The sequence below is a fragment of the Gymnoscopelus braueri genome (assembly GCF_963280865.1).
Source record: "Gymnoscopelus braueri genome assembly, chromosome: 16".
NCBI classification, from domain to species: Eukaryota; Metazoa; Chordata; class Actinopteri; order Myctophiformes; family Myctophidae; genus Gymnoscopelus; species Gymnoscopelus braueri.
The window spans coordinates 7,501,008-7,517,473 of record NC_137616.1 but is presented as its reverse complement, the minus strand read 5'-3'; the positions used below and the strand labels follow the sequence as shown (position 1 = coordinate 7,517,473).

Below are 16,466 nucleotides of genomic sequence, written 5' to 3'. Positions count from 1 at the left end.
TAATTTACCCACCTTTACTGATAATATGACAGAGAATACAATGACATCTGTTTTGTCAAATAAAAAAAACCAAGGCACATCTTCCAAAAAAGTTTAAAAAGCTTTAGGATAGGCCCGGACCACTGGCGTAGCGGTCCGGGCACCTACGCTACAATGAAGCCTGACATTCGGGTTCGAGTTCCGACTGCCTTTGCTGTGTGTCACTCCCCATCTCTCTCTCCCTATTTCCTGTCGGCCTATCAATAATAAAGGCATAAAAAGCCTCAAAATAAAAAGCTTTAATATAAATGCTAGTTCATCTTTGAACAATAAAAACAAGCCAACATGTTTCAGCCTTTATGGCCTTCTTCAGAGCATGCTCCATGTTGGCTTCTTTTTATTGTTCAAAGATGAACTAGCCTTTATATTAAAGCTTTTTAACTTTTTTGGAAGATGTGCCTTGGTTTTTTTCAACTTATTTGACTTTGAAGGCTCCCTATATAACACTGCATTTATCTTTCACAGACTTTATGAACCCTGCCCTCCTCTTTTGCCTTTTTCTTTGACATGTTGTGTTCTGTTCCAGACAGTGACTATTACAAGTCTCAGGCTCTGAGGAACGCCAGGGAAGCCTATCACATTCACCAGGAAAGAGTAAGTACACCAAATAGAGAGTTTTCTTTGTGATACTGATAAATAAGTATACTATGTTAGTTCCTTTGATCCAAGCCGGAAAAGGTTGAGAACTAGGCTTGTAACGATTCACTCAACTCACGATACGATTTGTCACGAACACAAAATTATTTTCCAGACAAATGACCGAAAAATCTTCTGTTCTCTTTTTTTCTCTTACACAAGTCCAGTATTTTCTTCTTTTTTTTTTTTTTTTTTTTTTACAATACTGTTTTCTCTTATCCTGTTTTTCAATACAGTAGCAAATGCCTGAAAACTTTTTTCTATCAATTCTCTTACAAAGATCCTGTATTTTCTTTCTGTTTGCATCGCGATATATTTTTTATTAAATTGATTTAAATTGTCACCAGTTTGAAGCGATTTTAATCGATTTACGATAAATCGTTACATGCCTATTGAGAACCATTGCAGTCGAGTCAAGTTGAGTTGAGCTGGTATACGTATAGAAACATTGATAGATTGCATGTAAACAACTGGTACATTTTGCACACACACACACACACACACACACACACACACACACACACACACACACACACACACACACACACACACACACACACACACACACACACACACACACACACACACACACACACACACACACACACCACACACACACACATACACACACACAATCCTTCCCCCCTACATCCCCCCACACTCTTCGCTAACGTCCAGAGCGTTTCTCCGCTTTCAGACGAGGATTTTTGACGAGGAGGCTAAGACCACCCGTGGCGTGTGCGTGCTCCCCAGTGGCGTGAACATTGTGCACGTTCCCCCGCCGTGCAGCTCCGCCGCGGCGTTGGCGTCGGGCTCCGGGTTCGGAGAGAGCTACAGCCTGGCCAACCCCTCCATCCACGCCGGGGACGAGATCCCTCAGCCCATCATGTTCAAAGGCACGCTGAAAGGATACCAGCTGAAAGGCATGAACTGGCTGGCCAACCTCTATGAACAGGTCAGTGTGTTACCGTTTATATCAGTGGTTCTCAAACATTTTAAGTTTTTTTTGGCTATTAAAAAATAGCAGATCTACAAGCTCATAGCGCGGCACTGAGTGCCGCGCTATGAGCTTGTAGATCTGCTATTTTTGAAAAATCTTTGAATATATATATTTTTAAAGCGAACATTTGTAACTCAAATCTTTGCTTCTGGGGGTCCCTGGAACAATTCTTTTTTAGATGGTGCTCCGCGGCCAAATACATATCTAATATTTTTTTTAAAATCCTAACAGTATGTTGCTATATCAGTGGTGCTCCAACTTTGCCATGTCATATGTATTGTGGCCGCCGACCCCCTTCTGAGAATGTGTTGTGCCAGTGACCCCCCCCAAAATTATTCAAACTTCAAACATTTTCGATATTTTTTTGAGAATTTCAAAAATAGCAGATGTACAAGCACACTGTGTGTGTGTGTTGTTTCATTGTGGTTCCTCTCCATGGAAGTGAGAGTGACATTACATGGTTTAACTGGTTGCTCATTGTTATGGGGGACAACTGTGATACTGCCTCAATGGCCACCGAAAGCAATGGGTGCAGCTGTTGATGTTAATGTTAATGTTAATGTTACACACCCACATACTGTTTGTGCAGTCTCTCTCTCTCTCTCTCTCTCTCTCTCTCACACACACACTCACTCACTCACTCACTCACTCACTCACTCACTCACTCACTCACTCACTCACTCACTCACACACACACACACGAAAATCGTGGATTTACAAGCTTACAACTCAATGCGATGTGATGCAGTGTGAGCTTGTAAGATCTGCTATTTTCCCAATTACTGATATATTTTTTGAAAATGTCTCATTTTTAATTCAGCAACGCATTGATATGATAAAGAAATGTACTTTGTAATTAAACTTTTGAATATTTAACCACTTAAACCCCAGCATGCCTATTCTGGGGGGAACATTTGCCAAAAATAACAGATCTACAAGATCGGCTATTTTTGGCCAAGAGATTTGGTGTAGACCAGTGGTCTTCAACAGGGGGTCTGGGACCCCGAGGGGGTCCTCAGAGTAACTACAGGGGGGCCGCCAAACAGAGTGTGATAGGAACCATTATTTTTTTTTAACTTTTTTTTTTACATTAACCACTTGATCCCTAGCGTCGCTATTCTGGGGGGAACGTTCGCCCAAAATAGCAGATCTATAAGCTCACAACGTGTCGCAGCGCAACATGTTGTGAGCTTTTGGCAAAAAGTTTGGTGTAAAGCAGACCAGGTACAGAGTTAAAGGTCAAGTGTACTAAATATTGACGGTTTAATTGGTTAAATGTCTGAAAATACACATTAAAATTAAGCCAACGTATTAATATAAAAGATCATGTTTAAACAAATAAACATTCATTCACACAATGTGCTGTCAAACGAGTCTATGAAATCTATGAATAAGTACAATATGTAGTGGGGGGGGGGGGGTCTCAGCTTCATCTCTCTCATTTAAGGGGTCCTTGGCCTGAAAAACGTTGAAGACCCCTGGTTTAGACGGACAAAAGTACAGTTTTAACTCAAGACTAGAGGGTGTTAAGTGGCTAATTATGTACTTTTGAATACGAACATATTTTTAAAATCAACTTTACTTTAACACAAGTATAAATTTGGCCGAGCAACTTTCACTTGTAGTTGAGTAATATTTAACCAGGTGTATCTAGATACTTTGACTCAAGTACTGGGGTTGAGTACTTTGACGTAGGACCTATAAATCGGTTCTCAAAGTGGTGTCCGGGGACCCCCGGGGGGCCTTGGAGGGGTACCAGGGGGTCTCCAGCAAAATAGGTTAATAAAGCGTCACAATCATTTTAACCACTTTATCCATATTTTATACTTTGGCTAGCAGATCTACAAGCTCAAGAGCTTGTAGATCTGCTGTTTTTGAAAAATCTAAAAAATGTGTGCAAATCTTTCAATCTTTTTTTTAAAAGGTGAACATTTTGAACTCAAATCTTTGCTTCTGGGGGTCCCTGGCACAACATATTTTCAAGTGGGGGTCCACGGCCAAATTCATATCAATTTGGGGGTCTTTGGCACGAAAAAGTTTGAGAACCACTGCTGTAAGGACACTAATACGCATGGGGCCACACCTGGAAGGAGAGATAGATACTTCCGGGGGAGTATGCATTAAAGTGAGTAAGTTTCATTGAAATTAGTGGGCGGGGATCTTCTATGCCTCTTTCAATTCTTATATACTCTATGCCCAGAACCCGTTTTAGGCTCTGTGGTCCCGGGCCCGCCCTTGAGTCGAAACCACCTGCTCTATAAAAACCTCTGTGTAACCTCTGTGGGAGACGAGCCGCTATTGGACCCCGTCTTGTTAGCTTGGAGTCAGGTATTTTGGCAAGCGACACACGCATGGAAGTCGTCATTAAGAGCAATTCAAAGCAACTAAACTAGCCGGAGTCATATTATATAAATAAAGGTTGACTTCAGAAAGCACTGTATGCGTAGCAAGTTCGTCGTGGGAAGGTAATGGTGGGGTTGAACATTGACAACAGAAACAATAAGAATATATCCTTCCCATTGCGTCTGTTCTATGGTCTAAGGTTCTGTATGCTTACATTTACAAATGTGTACAGAAACACTTTGAACTACATTGATAAGACACTATCAGCAGGAATCCCAGCGTTGTAAATTAATATTCTAATACATATTCCTACTCAAGGCTACTGATGTATGCTTTATTTTTAAATACTTAGAAATTGCATGTGTCATCAAGTGAGGGTCCTGGTATAAAAAATACGTTTTGAGAACCCCTGGCAAAACGGATCAAGAAAACACAGATAGTCGTCCTAGTCGTCGTGTTTCCAAAACATTCCAGGATCAGTTTGGATCGTGGGAACCGGGTCGTCATCATGTCTGATCCGTCGGTGGACGATGTGTTCAGGACCTGCTCTCTGGGCGTGGCGGCCGCGGGGCTGCCGGACCAGTACGCCGACGGGAAAGCGGCCAAGGTGTGGCAGCTGTACATCGGCGACACGCAGTCCCGCACGGCCGAGTACAAGAGCTGGCTGGTCGGCCTGCTGCGAGAGCAGGGCGTCCGCACCGTGCTGGACGTGGCGTGCGGAACGGGAGTGGACTCTATGATGCTGCTGGAGGAAGGCTTCAACGTGATCAGCGTGGACGCCAGCGACAAAATGCTCAAATACGCCCTGAAGGCCCGATGGGAGAGGAGGAAGGAGCCGGCGTTCGACCGGTGGGTGATCGAAGAGGCCAACTGGCTGACGTTACCGGGAGACATGCAGAAGCCGGGGGAGGGTTTTGACGCCGCCATCTGCCTGGGCAACTCCTTCGCTCATTTGCCGGACTTCAAAGGGGACCAGAGCGATCAGAAGTTGGCTCTCCGGAACATCGCCAGCATGGTCCGACCGGGAGGCGTCCTTGTCATCGACCATCGCAACTACGACTACATCCTGGAGACTGGCCTGGCTCCGCAGGGCAAGAACATCTATTACAAGAGCGACCTGACTCAGGACATCTCCACGTCGGTGCTGTGGGTGAACAACAAGCCTAATATGATCACTCTGGATTACACCATCCGAATGCCCGACGCCAAGACCCAGAGCCCGGATGACGTCAGCAAATTCCGCCTGTCCTACTACCCTCATCGTCTGGACAGCTTCAAGTCCCTGCTGAACGAGGCCTTCCACGGCAAGCTGCAGCACAGTGTCTACGGAGACTTCAGCACCTACAACCCAGGCCAGGACAAGGCCCCCTGCTACTTCATCCACGTCTGCAAGAAGACCACCTAAACAGCTAGATCCGTATCACTTTGGCCTGTAAATCCGCCATTATTCCACTTTATCATTACATCTGTAAGGGCGATTATGCAGCCGATGTGTCCCGATTTATTTTTTAAACCACTTTCAGCATGGCTTCCCTATTTTGTCCGTGTCGTTCTAGGCGGAAATTGTAAAAAATAAACTACTTAACTTAACCGTTGGCTTTGTACTTGGTCTGCTCTTTTCTCCCCCTCTACACCAAATCTCTTTGTCTCTTCGTTGTTACCCCCAGAATGGGGATGTGAGGGTTCTAGTGGTTGATAGTGCTTAAGTGGTTAAATAAAATAAGGCTTCAAATTGATTAGGAAATGTTGCAGTTTCTGACAGTCAAAACCCCAGTCAAGACCCCAAAACCATGTTAAAAAAAACAGTCAAGACCTCTTCTGAAAATGTTTTGTGCCAGTGACCCCGCAAAACTTTTCCAAACATTTTCGATATCTTTTTCAAAGAATTTCAAAAATGGCAGATGTACAAGCTCTCTCACGCACTTTGAGCTTGTAGGTCTGCTATTTTTGAATAGCTAACATATAAATGGATAAAGTGGTTAAAATGATTGTGATGCTATCTTAACTGCTGCTATCTTAAATCCTGGGGACCCCCTGGATTTTTTTTAAAAGGTGAACATTTTGAACTCAAATCTTTGCTTCTGGGGGTCCCTGGCACAACATATTTTCAAGTGGGGGTCCACGGCCAAATTCATATCAATTTGGGGGTCCTTGGCACGAAAAAGTTTGAGAACCACTGCTGTAAGGACACTAATACGCATGGGGCCACACCTGGAAGGAGAGATAGATACTTCCGGGGGAGTATGCATTAAAGTGAGTAAGTTTCATTGAAATTAGTGGGCGGGGATCTTCTATGCCTCTTTCAATTCTTATATACTCTATGCCCAGAACCCGTTTTAGGCTCTGTGGTCCCGGGCCCGCCCTTGAGTCGAAACCACCTGCTCTATAAAAACCTCTGTGTAACCTCTGTGGGAGACGAGCCGCTATTGGACCCCGTCTTGTTAGCTTGGAGTCAGGTATTTTGGCAAGCGACACACGCATGGAAGTCGTCATTAAGAGCAATTCAAAGCAACTAAACTAGCCGGAGTCATATTATATAAATAAAGGTTGACTTCAGAAAGCACTGTATGCGTAGCAAGTTCGTCGTGGGAAGGTAATGGTGGGGTTGAACATTGACAACAGAAACAATAAGAATATATCCTTCCCATTGCGTCTGTTCTATGGTCTAAGGTTCTGTATGCTTACATTTACAAATGTGTACAGAAACACTTTGAACTACATTGATAAGACACTATCAGCAGGAATCCCAGCGTTGTAAATTAATATTCTAATACATATTCCTACTCAAGGCTACTGATGTATGCTTTATTTTTAAATACTTAGAAATTGCATGTGTCATCAAGTGAGGGTCCTGGTATAAAAAATACGTTTTGAGAACCCCTGGCAAAACGGATCAAGAAAACACAGATAGTCGTCCTAGTCGTCGTGTTTCCAAAACATTCCAGGATCAGTTTGGATCGTGGGAACCGGGTCGTCATCATGTCTGATCCGTCGGTGGACGATGTGTTCAGGACCTGCTCTCTGGGCGTGGCGGCCGCGGGGCTGCCGGACCAGTACGCCGACGGGAAAGCGGCCAAGGTGTGGCAGCTGTACATCGGCGACACGCAGTCCCGCACGGCCGAGTACAAGAGCTGGCTGGTCGGCCTGCTGCGAGAGCAGGGCGTCCGCACCGTGCTAGACGTGGCGTGCGGAACGGGAGTGGACTCTATGATGCTGCTGGAGGAAGGCTTCAACGTGATCAGCGTGGACGCCAGCGACAAAATGCTCAAATACGCCCTGAAGGCCCGATGGGAGAGGAGGAAGGAGCCGGCGTTCGACCGGTGGGTGATCGAAGAGGCCAACTGGTTGACGTTACCGGGAGACATGCAGAAGCCGGGGGAGGGTTTTGACGCCGCCATCTGCCTGGGCAACTCCTTCGCTCATTTGCCGGACTTCAAAGGGGACCAGAGCGATCAGAAGTTGGCTCTCCGGAACATCGCCAGCATGGTCCGACCGGGAGGCGTCCTCGTCATCGACCATCGCAACTACGACTACATCCTGGAGACTGGCCTGGCTCCGCAGGGCAAGAACATCTATTACAAGAGCGACCTGACTCAGGACATCTCCACATCGGTGCTATGGGTGAACAACAAGCCTAATATGATCACTCTGGATTACACCATCCGAGTGCCCGACGCCAAGACCCAGAGCCCGGATGACGTCAGCAAATTCCGCCTGTCCTACTACCCTCATCGTCTGGACAGCTTCAAGTCCCTGCTGAACGAGGCCCTCCACGGCAAGCTGCAGCACAGTGTCTACGGAGACTTCAGCACCTACAACCCAGGCCAGGACAAGGCCCCCTGCTACTTCATCCACGTCTGCAAGAAGACCACCTAAACAGATAGATCCGTATCACTTTGGCCTATAAATCCGCCATTATTCCACTTTATCATTACATCGGTAACGGTGATTATGCAGCCGATGTGTCCCGATTTATTTTTTAAACCACTTTCAGCATGGTTTCCCTATTTTGTCCGTGTCGTTCTAGGCGGAAATTGTAAAAAATAAACTACTTAACTTAACCGTTGGCTTTGTACTTGGTCTGCTCTTTTCTCCCCCTCTACACCAAATCTCTTTGTCTCTTCGTTGTTACCCCCAGAATGGGGATGTGAGGGTTCTAGTGGTTGATAGTGCTTGAGTGGTTAAATAAAATAATAAGTTTTCAAATTGATTAGGAAATGTTGCAGTTTCTGACTAAATATCAGTCAAAACCCCAGTCAAGACCCCAAAACCATGTAAAAAAAAACAGTCAAGACCTCTTCTGAAAATGTTTTGTGCCAGTGACCCCGCAAAATTATTCAAACTTTTCCAAACATTTTTTATATATTTTTCAAAGAATTTCAAAAATGGCAGATGTACAAGCTCGCTCACGCGCTATGAGCTTGTAGGTCTGCTATTTTTGAATAGCTAACATATAAATGGATAAAGTGGTTAAAATTATTGTGATGCTATCTTAACTGCTTTTGCTGGGGACCCCCTGGATCCCCAGAGGCATGTGTGTGTGTTGTTTCATTGTGGTTCCTCTCCATGGAAGTGAGAGTGACATGACATGGTTTAACTCGTTGCTCATAGAGTACAGAAGTCCTGACTCACTCGTTCATCCCCTAGGTCGTAGAAGTAATATCTCTATGGAGAATAACATTGGGTCATCTTAGAATCGTCTCATATAAGAATTGTGGTCCAAAAATAAACAAACTGTCTCTGCGATATTGTCAGGGAGGTGGCTCTGTATCTTTTATGATAGTCAGTCACTCATATTTGATACAGTCTGGCGAAAATTTAACTAATTTGGCGGAAGTAACATTAGCGTTTTCTCACCGTCAGTTGATGCTTCATATCCATATGAGTCAATTCGCCGGGTTTAGTTTTGGAACAAAGTTCTTATTTGACGCGATATTAAAGACGTCTATGGGAATTCAGAAGGGGGGGGGGAACGTGACCCAGGTAGGATGCGTAAATGACGTCGGACTTCGGTGCTCTATTGTTGTGGGGGACAACTGTGATACTGCCTCAATGGCCACCGAAAGCAATGGGTGCAGCTGTTGATGTTAATGTTACACACCCACATGCTGTGCAGTCTCAGGAGTAGATGTAAAAGTACAGAAAATTGTAAATACTCCAGTAAAGTAAAAGTACCTCAAAAGTTTACTTAAAGGAGAATTCCGGACAAATTAAGTGTTATCTTTGATGTCTCGTTACTCACCTACCGATGTGAAAAGTAGCGTTCTTTTTTTTCATATATTCCCCTGTCGTCATTTTTTAAACCCCCTCCGTTGTCATAATGGGAGCGCTATCTCCAGTTTCCAGATTCTGGCAACACGAGTTGCCAGGTTCTGGAAGAAACAAGCAACCAGTGTTAAATCGTTCGCCATTGACGGCAGCCTCGCAGATAGTTTCAACGCATGTTTGACTATCATGAGACTCTACTATGAATACTAGTAGTGAAAAAAACAACTTTGCGTCGGTTATAATAGACGAATTTCCCTTAGCCACGCGCTCCCATTATGACAACGGAGGGGGTTTAAAAAATGACGACAGGGGAATATATGAAAAAAAAGAACGCTACTTTTCACATCGGTAGGTGAGTAACGAGACATCAAAGATAACACTTAATTTGTCCGGAATTCTCCTTTAAGTAGGCTACAGTACTTGAGTAAATGTACTTACACCACTGCTAATATGCTTGGGGCCACACCTGGAAGGAGAGAGATACTTCCAGGTGGAGTATGCGTTAAGTGAACAAGTTTCATTGAAATCAGTGGGCGGGGATTTTCTATGCCTCTTTCAATTTGTAAAGAACATTCAAGGCATACTTGCCAGCATTAGCCATAGATGGATAACACTGCAAGGTGAATCATGGCAGGATGCCCAGAAACCTATATAATGGGATGAATGACCTATTCAGTCGCGACCTTTAGTGACCCATTTGATCCCAACCTTCCCATATATGGAGATCCCCATAGATGGAGACAATCAACCTCCCCAAGTCTGACATCATAGAATCTCTCCTAGACGGCTATACATGGAGATACCTAACATACCTAGCCCTGACATCAGAGAACCCCTCCTGGAACTCCATATATGGAGATAACCGAAACGGCCAGGACTGACATCATAGTCCCAGGTTTGGGCATAATTGACATAGCCCGCTCCATATATGGATATGACTGACACTAACTGACATCACCGTAGTGACACCGCAGCCAACAGTAAAAAGGCAACGGAATTCACTTGTTAACTCAGTTCCATCAGCGACCCCGAGCGACATTAACCCCTTCCAGAGAGATAAGTATCAATACAACGCATCAGTAGTTGGTTTCCACAGCTTAAAGCATTACATCGGTTTTGCCTGCTGCTTGGATGGTCTCATGGCGGCTTTCGGATCTGGTCAAACAACCAGCCGATTATCTGTTTAACACAATTCTTATACACAGTAAGTAGCTCTATGCCCAGAACCCATTTTCGGCTCTGTGGTCCCGGGTCCGCCCCTTGAGTCGAAACCACCTGCTCTATAAGAACCTCACTCAGAACACAAACAGTTAGAAAGGCAAGAAGGACTGCACTGACCAAGGGACAACAAAATAACTGCTCAACTATCAACTCAGTTCGCCTTCTTAGTACGAATTGCCAAGCGAGGAATCTCTGCTGCAGCTTCACAACAAAAAAACACTGCTAGCCGATTAGACGAGAATTAGAGCGGTGAGCGCACTGTGAAGAGCACATTTTGACAAGCAAGTTGCGTCTTTTTCATTCACTTCTAAAAAAGAATCAGTTTCTGCAGAAAGAGCTGTCAGCCTAGCCTCACGATGATGCAAATGGCAGAAAGCCGCATCCACAAGAACAACCTCTTCAACGCCATGGACCGCTTCATGGGCGCGGTCCACAACATGGACCAGACGGTCATGGTGCCCAGCATCCTGCGGGACGTGCCTATGGAGGACAAGGACGGCAAAACGGGCGCTCTGAAATCCATCGTGGACGATGACGGGGACATGTACAGCTACTACCAACAGCTTAAGGCCATCCGCCAAGACATGGAATGGGGCGTCGGGCGGACCGCGTCCGAGGGGAGGCACGAGGAGAGCGTAAGGATCACTTTCAAAAATTCATCGGCGTCCTTGTCGTTCGCATCGTCGTCCGCAACGTCGTCCGCATTGTCGTTGGCGTCCGAAGTGTCGGACGAAGAGGACGAAGACTTGGAGGAGCAGTTCCGGTACCACCTGACGGGCCTCCAAGGGGTCCTCTCCAAGCTGACACGACAGGCCATCTGTCTGACCAACCGCTACAAACAGGAGCTCGGTATTGAAGAATGGAGCAAGACAACTCCAAACTGGTAGTGCTGATGATTTTGAGGGTTACATTTCTTGCAATGTTTTGTATTCTAATGTATTTACGCAGCCTGTCAAACACCGTGCTTTAAAGGGATAGTTCACCCCCAAACATGACTTTTTTTCCTATCGATTAGTCACCCCATGGAGACTTGAATTCATGGATATTTTTTAGTTTTTGTCGCATTCCTAAGCCAATAATTTGATGACCAGCAGCGGTTCCGGTAGGAGACAGTCCTTTGTGTCTCCTACCGGAACCGCTGCCTATCGGTCCGCTGGTCATCAAATTATTGGCATAGGAATGCGACAAAAACTATAAAATATCCGTGAATTCAAGTCTCCATGGGGTGAACTATCCCTTTAAGCTTGTGTGATACACATGAAACCTATTTATACATTTATTTAAAGATGCATAACGTATTACTAAAGTAGTTCGCATTAACCATAAGACTTAATTTTGAATGTCGCAGTGGGGGATATTGACACAAGATTTAGCCCTGCAAGTGATGTCAATGTTCTAAAAGGTCTTTAAATGATGCTCGCATGGAGGGAGGCAGATGCTTTCTCAAAGCTTATGATCTCCATATTCTTTATGTCCAATGAACTGGTCAACTGATATTTCATCAAGGGGAATAATGAAGGTTTGCATGAGATGCATATTTCTGGTGTTTTGTTACTATTACTTATTACTTGTCTGAGATGTCCAAATTCCATTATAAGTATGAGGAAAACTTTTTTGTACTGTACTGTATATGGTTTCTGATTTTGTACTGAAATGTTGTAAATATATTAAATACATTTTTAAACAAACTTCATCTTTGTTATGCATTTCTTGTTTCATACCACAAATCTTCTACTACTCAATCAGAGAGCTGTCCCTTTTGGAACCTCAACCTCTTACGTACAACTCACGGCCAAAGCACTGCTCCACTTCTCTCCCAACTTGCTACAAAAATCGCTCATGCAAAAGTATATAAGTACTTCTATTTTATTTTCCACCTTCACATGTGTCTCCTTTTATAATAATCATAAAGTGCTCTATATTTCAGCTCGCAATTTACTTCCGCCAGGTCTTTTTTAAACAGCCAATCATCTGCGTTTTAAACAGCCAATCATCTGCGACACAGTGCGCACCCTTTGACGGGAGGGAGAGAGAGAGAGAGGGGTGAGAGAGAGAGAGAGAGGGAGGGAGCGAGGGGGGGAGAGAGAGAGAGGGAGGGAGGGAGGGAGGGAGGGAGAGAGGACAGAACAGCCTCGCACTGTTGCCTTGCACTGTGTGTGTGTGTGTGTGTGTGTGTGTGTGTGTGTGTGTGTGTGTGTGTGTGTGTGTGTGTGTGTGTGTGTGTGTGTGTGTGTGTGTGTGTGTGTGTGTGTGTGTGTGTGTGTGTGTGTGTGTGTGTGTGTGTGTGTGTGTGTGTGTGCATGAAATGCACTGCAATCCTTTCGTGCAAAGGTGGTAGCACGTCGCGTTTAAGTAAATCTCTCCACCAGACACACACAAGTTCATCATCTAGCCACTGCACCGTGTCGACTCTCCGAATATCTGTACAAGCTAACGATGCGGCCGTTTCACAATCTTGCCTTAAAAACGGTCGCCCCGGATCGCACCGAACGGTCTGGAGTGAGCAATCTGCGCCTAATTGTCTCGCCCCTAAACACGGTCGCCCCCCATCGCAACGAACGGTCTGTGGGCGATCTGCTTCTAAACAGGTGCAGAGCGTTTATTTATTAAGGACGCCCATGCATTCTCCACTGTTGAACGTGCACCCTTTACGTGCATATCTGCTTGCACATAATTATTTTGTTGTTAAGTTGAAATAATAGTTGTACAAGTTGTAATAACAGTGTTGTATAATTATAAATAAAGTATAAGGAATGACAGAATATATATATATATATATATATATATATATATATATATATATATATATATATATATATATATATATATATATATATATATATATATACACACATATATATATTTATATTTATATATATATATATATATATATATATATATATATATATATATATATACACACACACATACACACATACACACACACACACACACACACACACACACACACACACACAAACCGTTAACATCCTAACGAGAATCGGTGGGAGAAGAGATATTGTGTGTTTTGGACAAACAGCAGCGTAGTGCTCATGTTCGTTGTGTCAAGCTTAATGTCACAGTGTTTGCGTTGGAGCGCCTCAGTGCGGCTGCAGAGTTCATGTGCAACCTCTTGCACAACCTCTGTGGCTTCACAGTTTCCCGTTTTCCTTCACCGTGTCTGTGTCTGCCTGGGTGCGCGAGCGCCATGTTCGCTGTTCGCCATGTGTTGTCTGCCTCAGCCCAGGGTTGCCAGGTTGCGCGACCAACAAGCAATGCACACACACAATTCCTTTGCATCTTTCCCTTTCGTTTTTTCACCCTTTGTACTCCATTAATCTCAGAGCTAGACCACACTAGGTCTCCAGGGACCCACAAGGGTCTTCAGGGACCCCTGTGATGTTTCGCATGGGTCTGAAGGGGTCTGTGATGTTTTGCAGGGGTCAGAAGGGGTCCGCGATGTTTCGTGGGGGTCCCAAGACTCCCAGGGGGTCTATGTGGGACCGAGGTGGGTCCCCACTGGGTTGCCCATGTGGGCTTTAGGTGGGTTCTACCTGGGCCCTAGGTGGGCCCCAACTAGGCAAGTCTATGTGGGACCGAGGTGGGTCCCAACTGGGACTGAGCCCTAGGTGGAACCCAACTAGGCTATTCTATGTGGTACCGAACCTTATTCGACAGACAGGGGGACAGACACACAGGGACAGAGAAAGAGAGGCGCACAGGACACTCAGCGTTGCCATGTCCTCTGATTAGCGAATATGCCTTACTTTTCACCAGTGTTGCCATGTCCGAATATTATAAGCGACTTCGGCCTACTTTCACACAATACTCTCGCTCACACTGTGAGGTGGCTGTAAGTTGGATCTGCGATGCGAAGTGTACGACGCGTCACGCTAGATGTGAGGGCCGCGCTAGTAGTTTCAATTTGTGTACGTCCTATTTTGGCCACATGTTTATATTTTCCTTTCATAATAACACTATTTTTTCAATTAGCCATGCCTTGAATGAAAAACAAAACACACACACGCACACACACGCACGCACGCACGCAAGCACGCACACACACACACACACACACACACACACACACACACACACACACACACACACACACACACACACACACACACACACACACACACACACACACACACACACACACACACACACACACACACACACACACACCTCTCTCTCTCTCTCCCCCACTCCCATGTATTCATCTGCGTTGTAATCTAGTAGATACTGAGTTGTATGATGTTGTGTGTCTCTCCATCAGGGTATTAATGGCATCCTGGCAGATGAGATGGGCCTGGGGAAGACTGTCCAGAGCATCGCCCTGCTGGCTCACCTGGCCGAGGTAATAATGATAATGATGATAATTAATTTATTTGTATAGACGCTTTTCCAAACAAGGTTACAAAGTGCTTTAGAGAGAACAAGGTCAAAGAGCAGCATGATAACCATAAGAATTTAAAACGGTACATAAAATCAATTGGTAAAATAATTAAAACAAGGATAAAGGAGAAGAAAAATCAATTAGGTGAGACACATCACTAGAGCCAGACCCATATCATCTCTGTCGGGTGGAAACCTCCATGTCCAAAACTATTACTTTTCAGGATTCAAAAAAATAAATAAAATAAAGTAGCACATTTACAAGCTCAAAATGCGTCGCTTCGCGCCACGTTTTGAAAAAAAAAAATCAAAATGTTAAAATATGGAGAAGAGAGGTTTCTGCCGGACAGCAACGATATGTCTCTGCAGCTGGAACATCAGGGACATGTGACCTCTGAGCAGATCTGGGATCTGCAGACAGACAGGTGTGGCATCTGCAGACAGACGGGTGTGGGATCTGCAGACAGACGGGTGTGGGATCTGCAGACAGACGGGTGTGGGATCTGCAGACAGACGGGTTTGGGGTATGCAGACAGACGGGTGTGGGATATGCAGACAGACGGGTGTGGGATATGCAGACAGACAGGTGTGGGATATGCAGACAGACGGGTGTGGGATCTGCAGACAGACAGGTTTGGGGTATGCAGACAGACGGGTGTGGGATATGCAGACAGACGGGTGTGGGATATGCAGACAGACGGGTGTGGGATATGCAGACAGACGGGTGTGGGATCTGCAGACAGACAGGACAGCGATTAACAGGAAACTCACGTTTTTTTTTCTGTCCAGTGTCACTGGCAGGAAAACACACACTGTGTGGTCCTGGGACTTCCTGTTTGGGGATACAAACAAACACACACACACACACACACACACACACACACACACACACACACACACACACACACACACACACACACACACACACACACACACACACACAGCTTTGCAGGTATAGTGGAAGTTGAATGTGTCCTGTGTGTGTGGTTGCTGTTGCAGAGAGACAACATCTGGGGACCGTTCCTCATCATCTCTCCTGCCTCCACGCTCAACAACTGGCACCAGGAGTTCACACGCTTTGTCCCCAAGTTCAAGGTGAGTCCTCTTCGTCCTCCTCACCCAAAACACCGCCGAAATATGGTCATCTAGTCAAAATAAAATATGGTCATATGGTCAGGTAAACCTGTTATGGAATGTTCAGTGTAGAACATTGGTTCTCAAAGTGGGGTCCGGGGACCCCCAGGGGTCCTTGGGGTGGTACCAGGGGGTCCCAAGCAAAACGAGTTAATCGTCACAATCATTTGAACCACTTTAACCATATTTTATACTTTGGCTATTCAAAAATAGCAGATATACAAGCTCATAGCGCGTCACTTCGTGCCGCGCTATGAGCTTGTAGATCTGCTATTTTTGCAAAATCCTGGCACAAAATATTTTTTGAGACAGACAAAACCCATCATTTTGGGGGTCCTTGACATGAAGAAGTTTGAGAACCACTGGTGTAGAAGAGAGCCGACAGGGTTAGTGGTAGCCACTAGGGGGCAGTGTTGCATCAGACTGA

At 45.1% G+C, this 16,466-nt stretch overlaps 4 protein-coding genes across 6 annotated transcripts in view; all 4 read left to right on the top strand.

The window, feature by feature from the left end:
* Positions 1-16,466, top strand: part of ino80 (INO80 complex ATPase subunit) — a 202,127-nt gene that overhangs the window by 14,162 nt on the left and 171,499 nt on the right. For all 3 annotated transcript variants that reach the window (XR_013934768.1, XM_080453862.1, XM_080453861.1), the window contains exons 12-15: positions 566-633; positions 1,373-1,630; positions 14,787-14,867; positions 15,905-16,000. Coding sequence is in view for 2 of the 3 variants with exons in the window: in XM_080453862.1 (XP_080309988.1) it covers positions 566-633; positions 1,373-1,630; positions 14,787-14,867; positions 15,905-16,000 (503 nt within the window). In the remaining variant the exon portion in view is untranslated. The remainder of the gene's footprint in view (positions 1-565; positions 634-1,372; positions 1,631-14,786; positions 14,868-15,904; positions 16,001-16,466) is intronic.
* On the top strand, positions 4,527-5,423 carry LOC308103794 (glycine N-methyltransferase-like; the record flags this gene model as incomplete). Its single annotated transcript, XM_080453967.1, has 1 exon — positions 4,527-5,423. The coding sequence occupies one exon, from the start codon at positions 4,527-4,529 to the stop codon at positions 5,421-5,423; it is 897 nt and encodes a 298-aa protein (XP_080310093.1).
* LOC308103791 (glycine N-methyltransferase-like) lies at positions 6,998-7,894 on the top strand (the record flags this gene model as incomplete). The annotated part of the gene is made up of 1 exon (XM_080453960.1): positions 6,998-7,894. The coding sequence occupies one exon, from the start codon at positions 6,998-7,000 to the stop codon at positions 7,892-7,894; it is 897 nt and encodes a 298-aa protein (XP_080310086.1).
* Positions 10,864-11,394, top strand: LOC308103789 (mid1-interacting protein 1-B-like; the record flags this gene model as incomplete). The annotated part of the gene is made up of 1 exon (XM_080453956.1): positions 10,864-11,394. The coding sequence occupies one exon, from the start codon at positions 10,864-10,866 to the stop codon at positions 11,392-11,394; it is 531 nt and encodes a 176-aa protein (XP_080310082.1).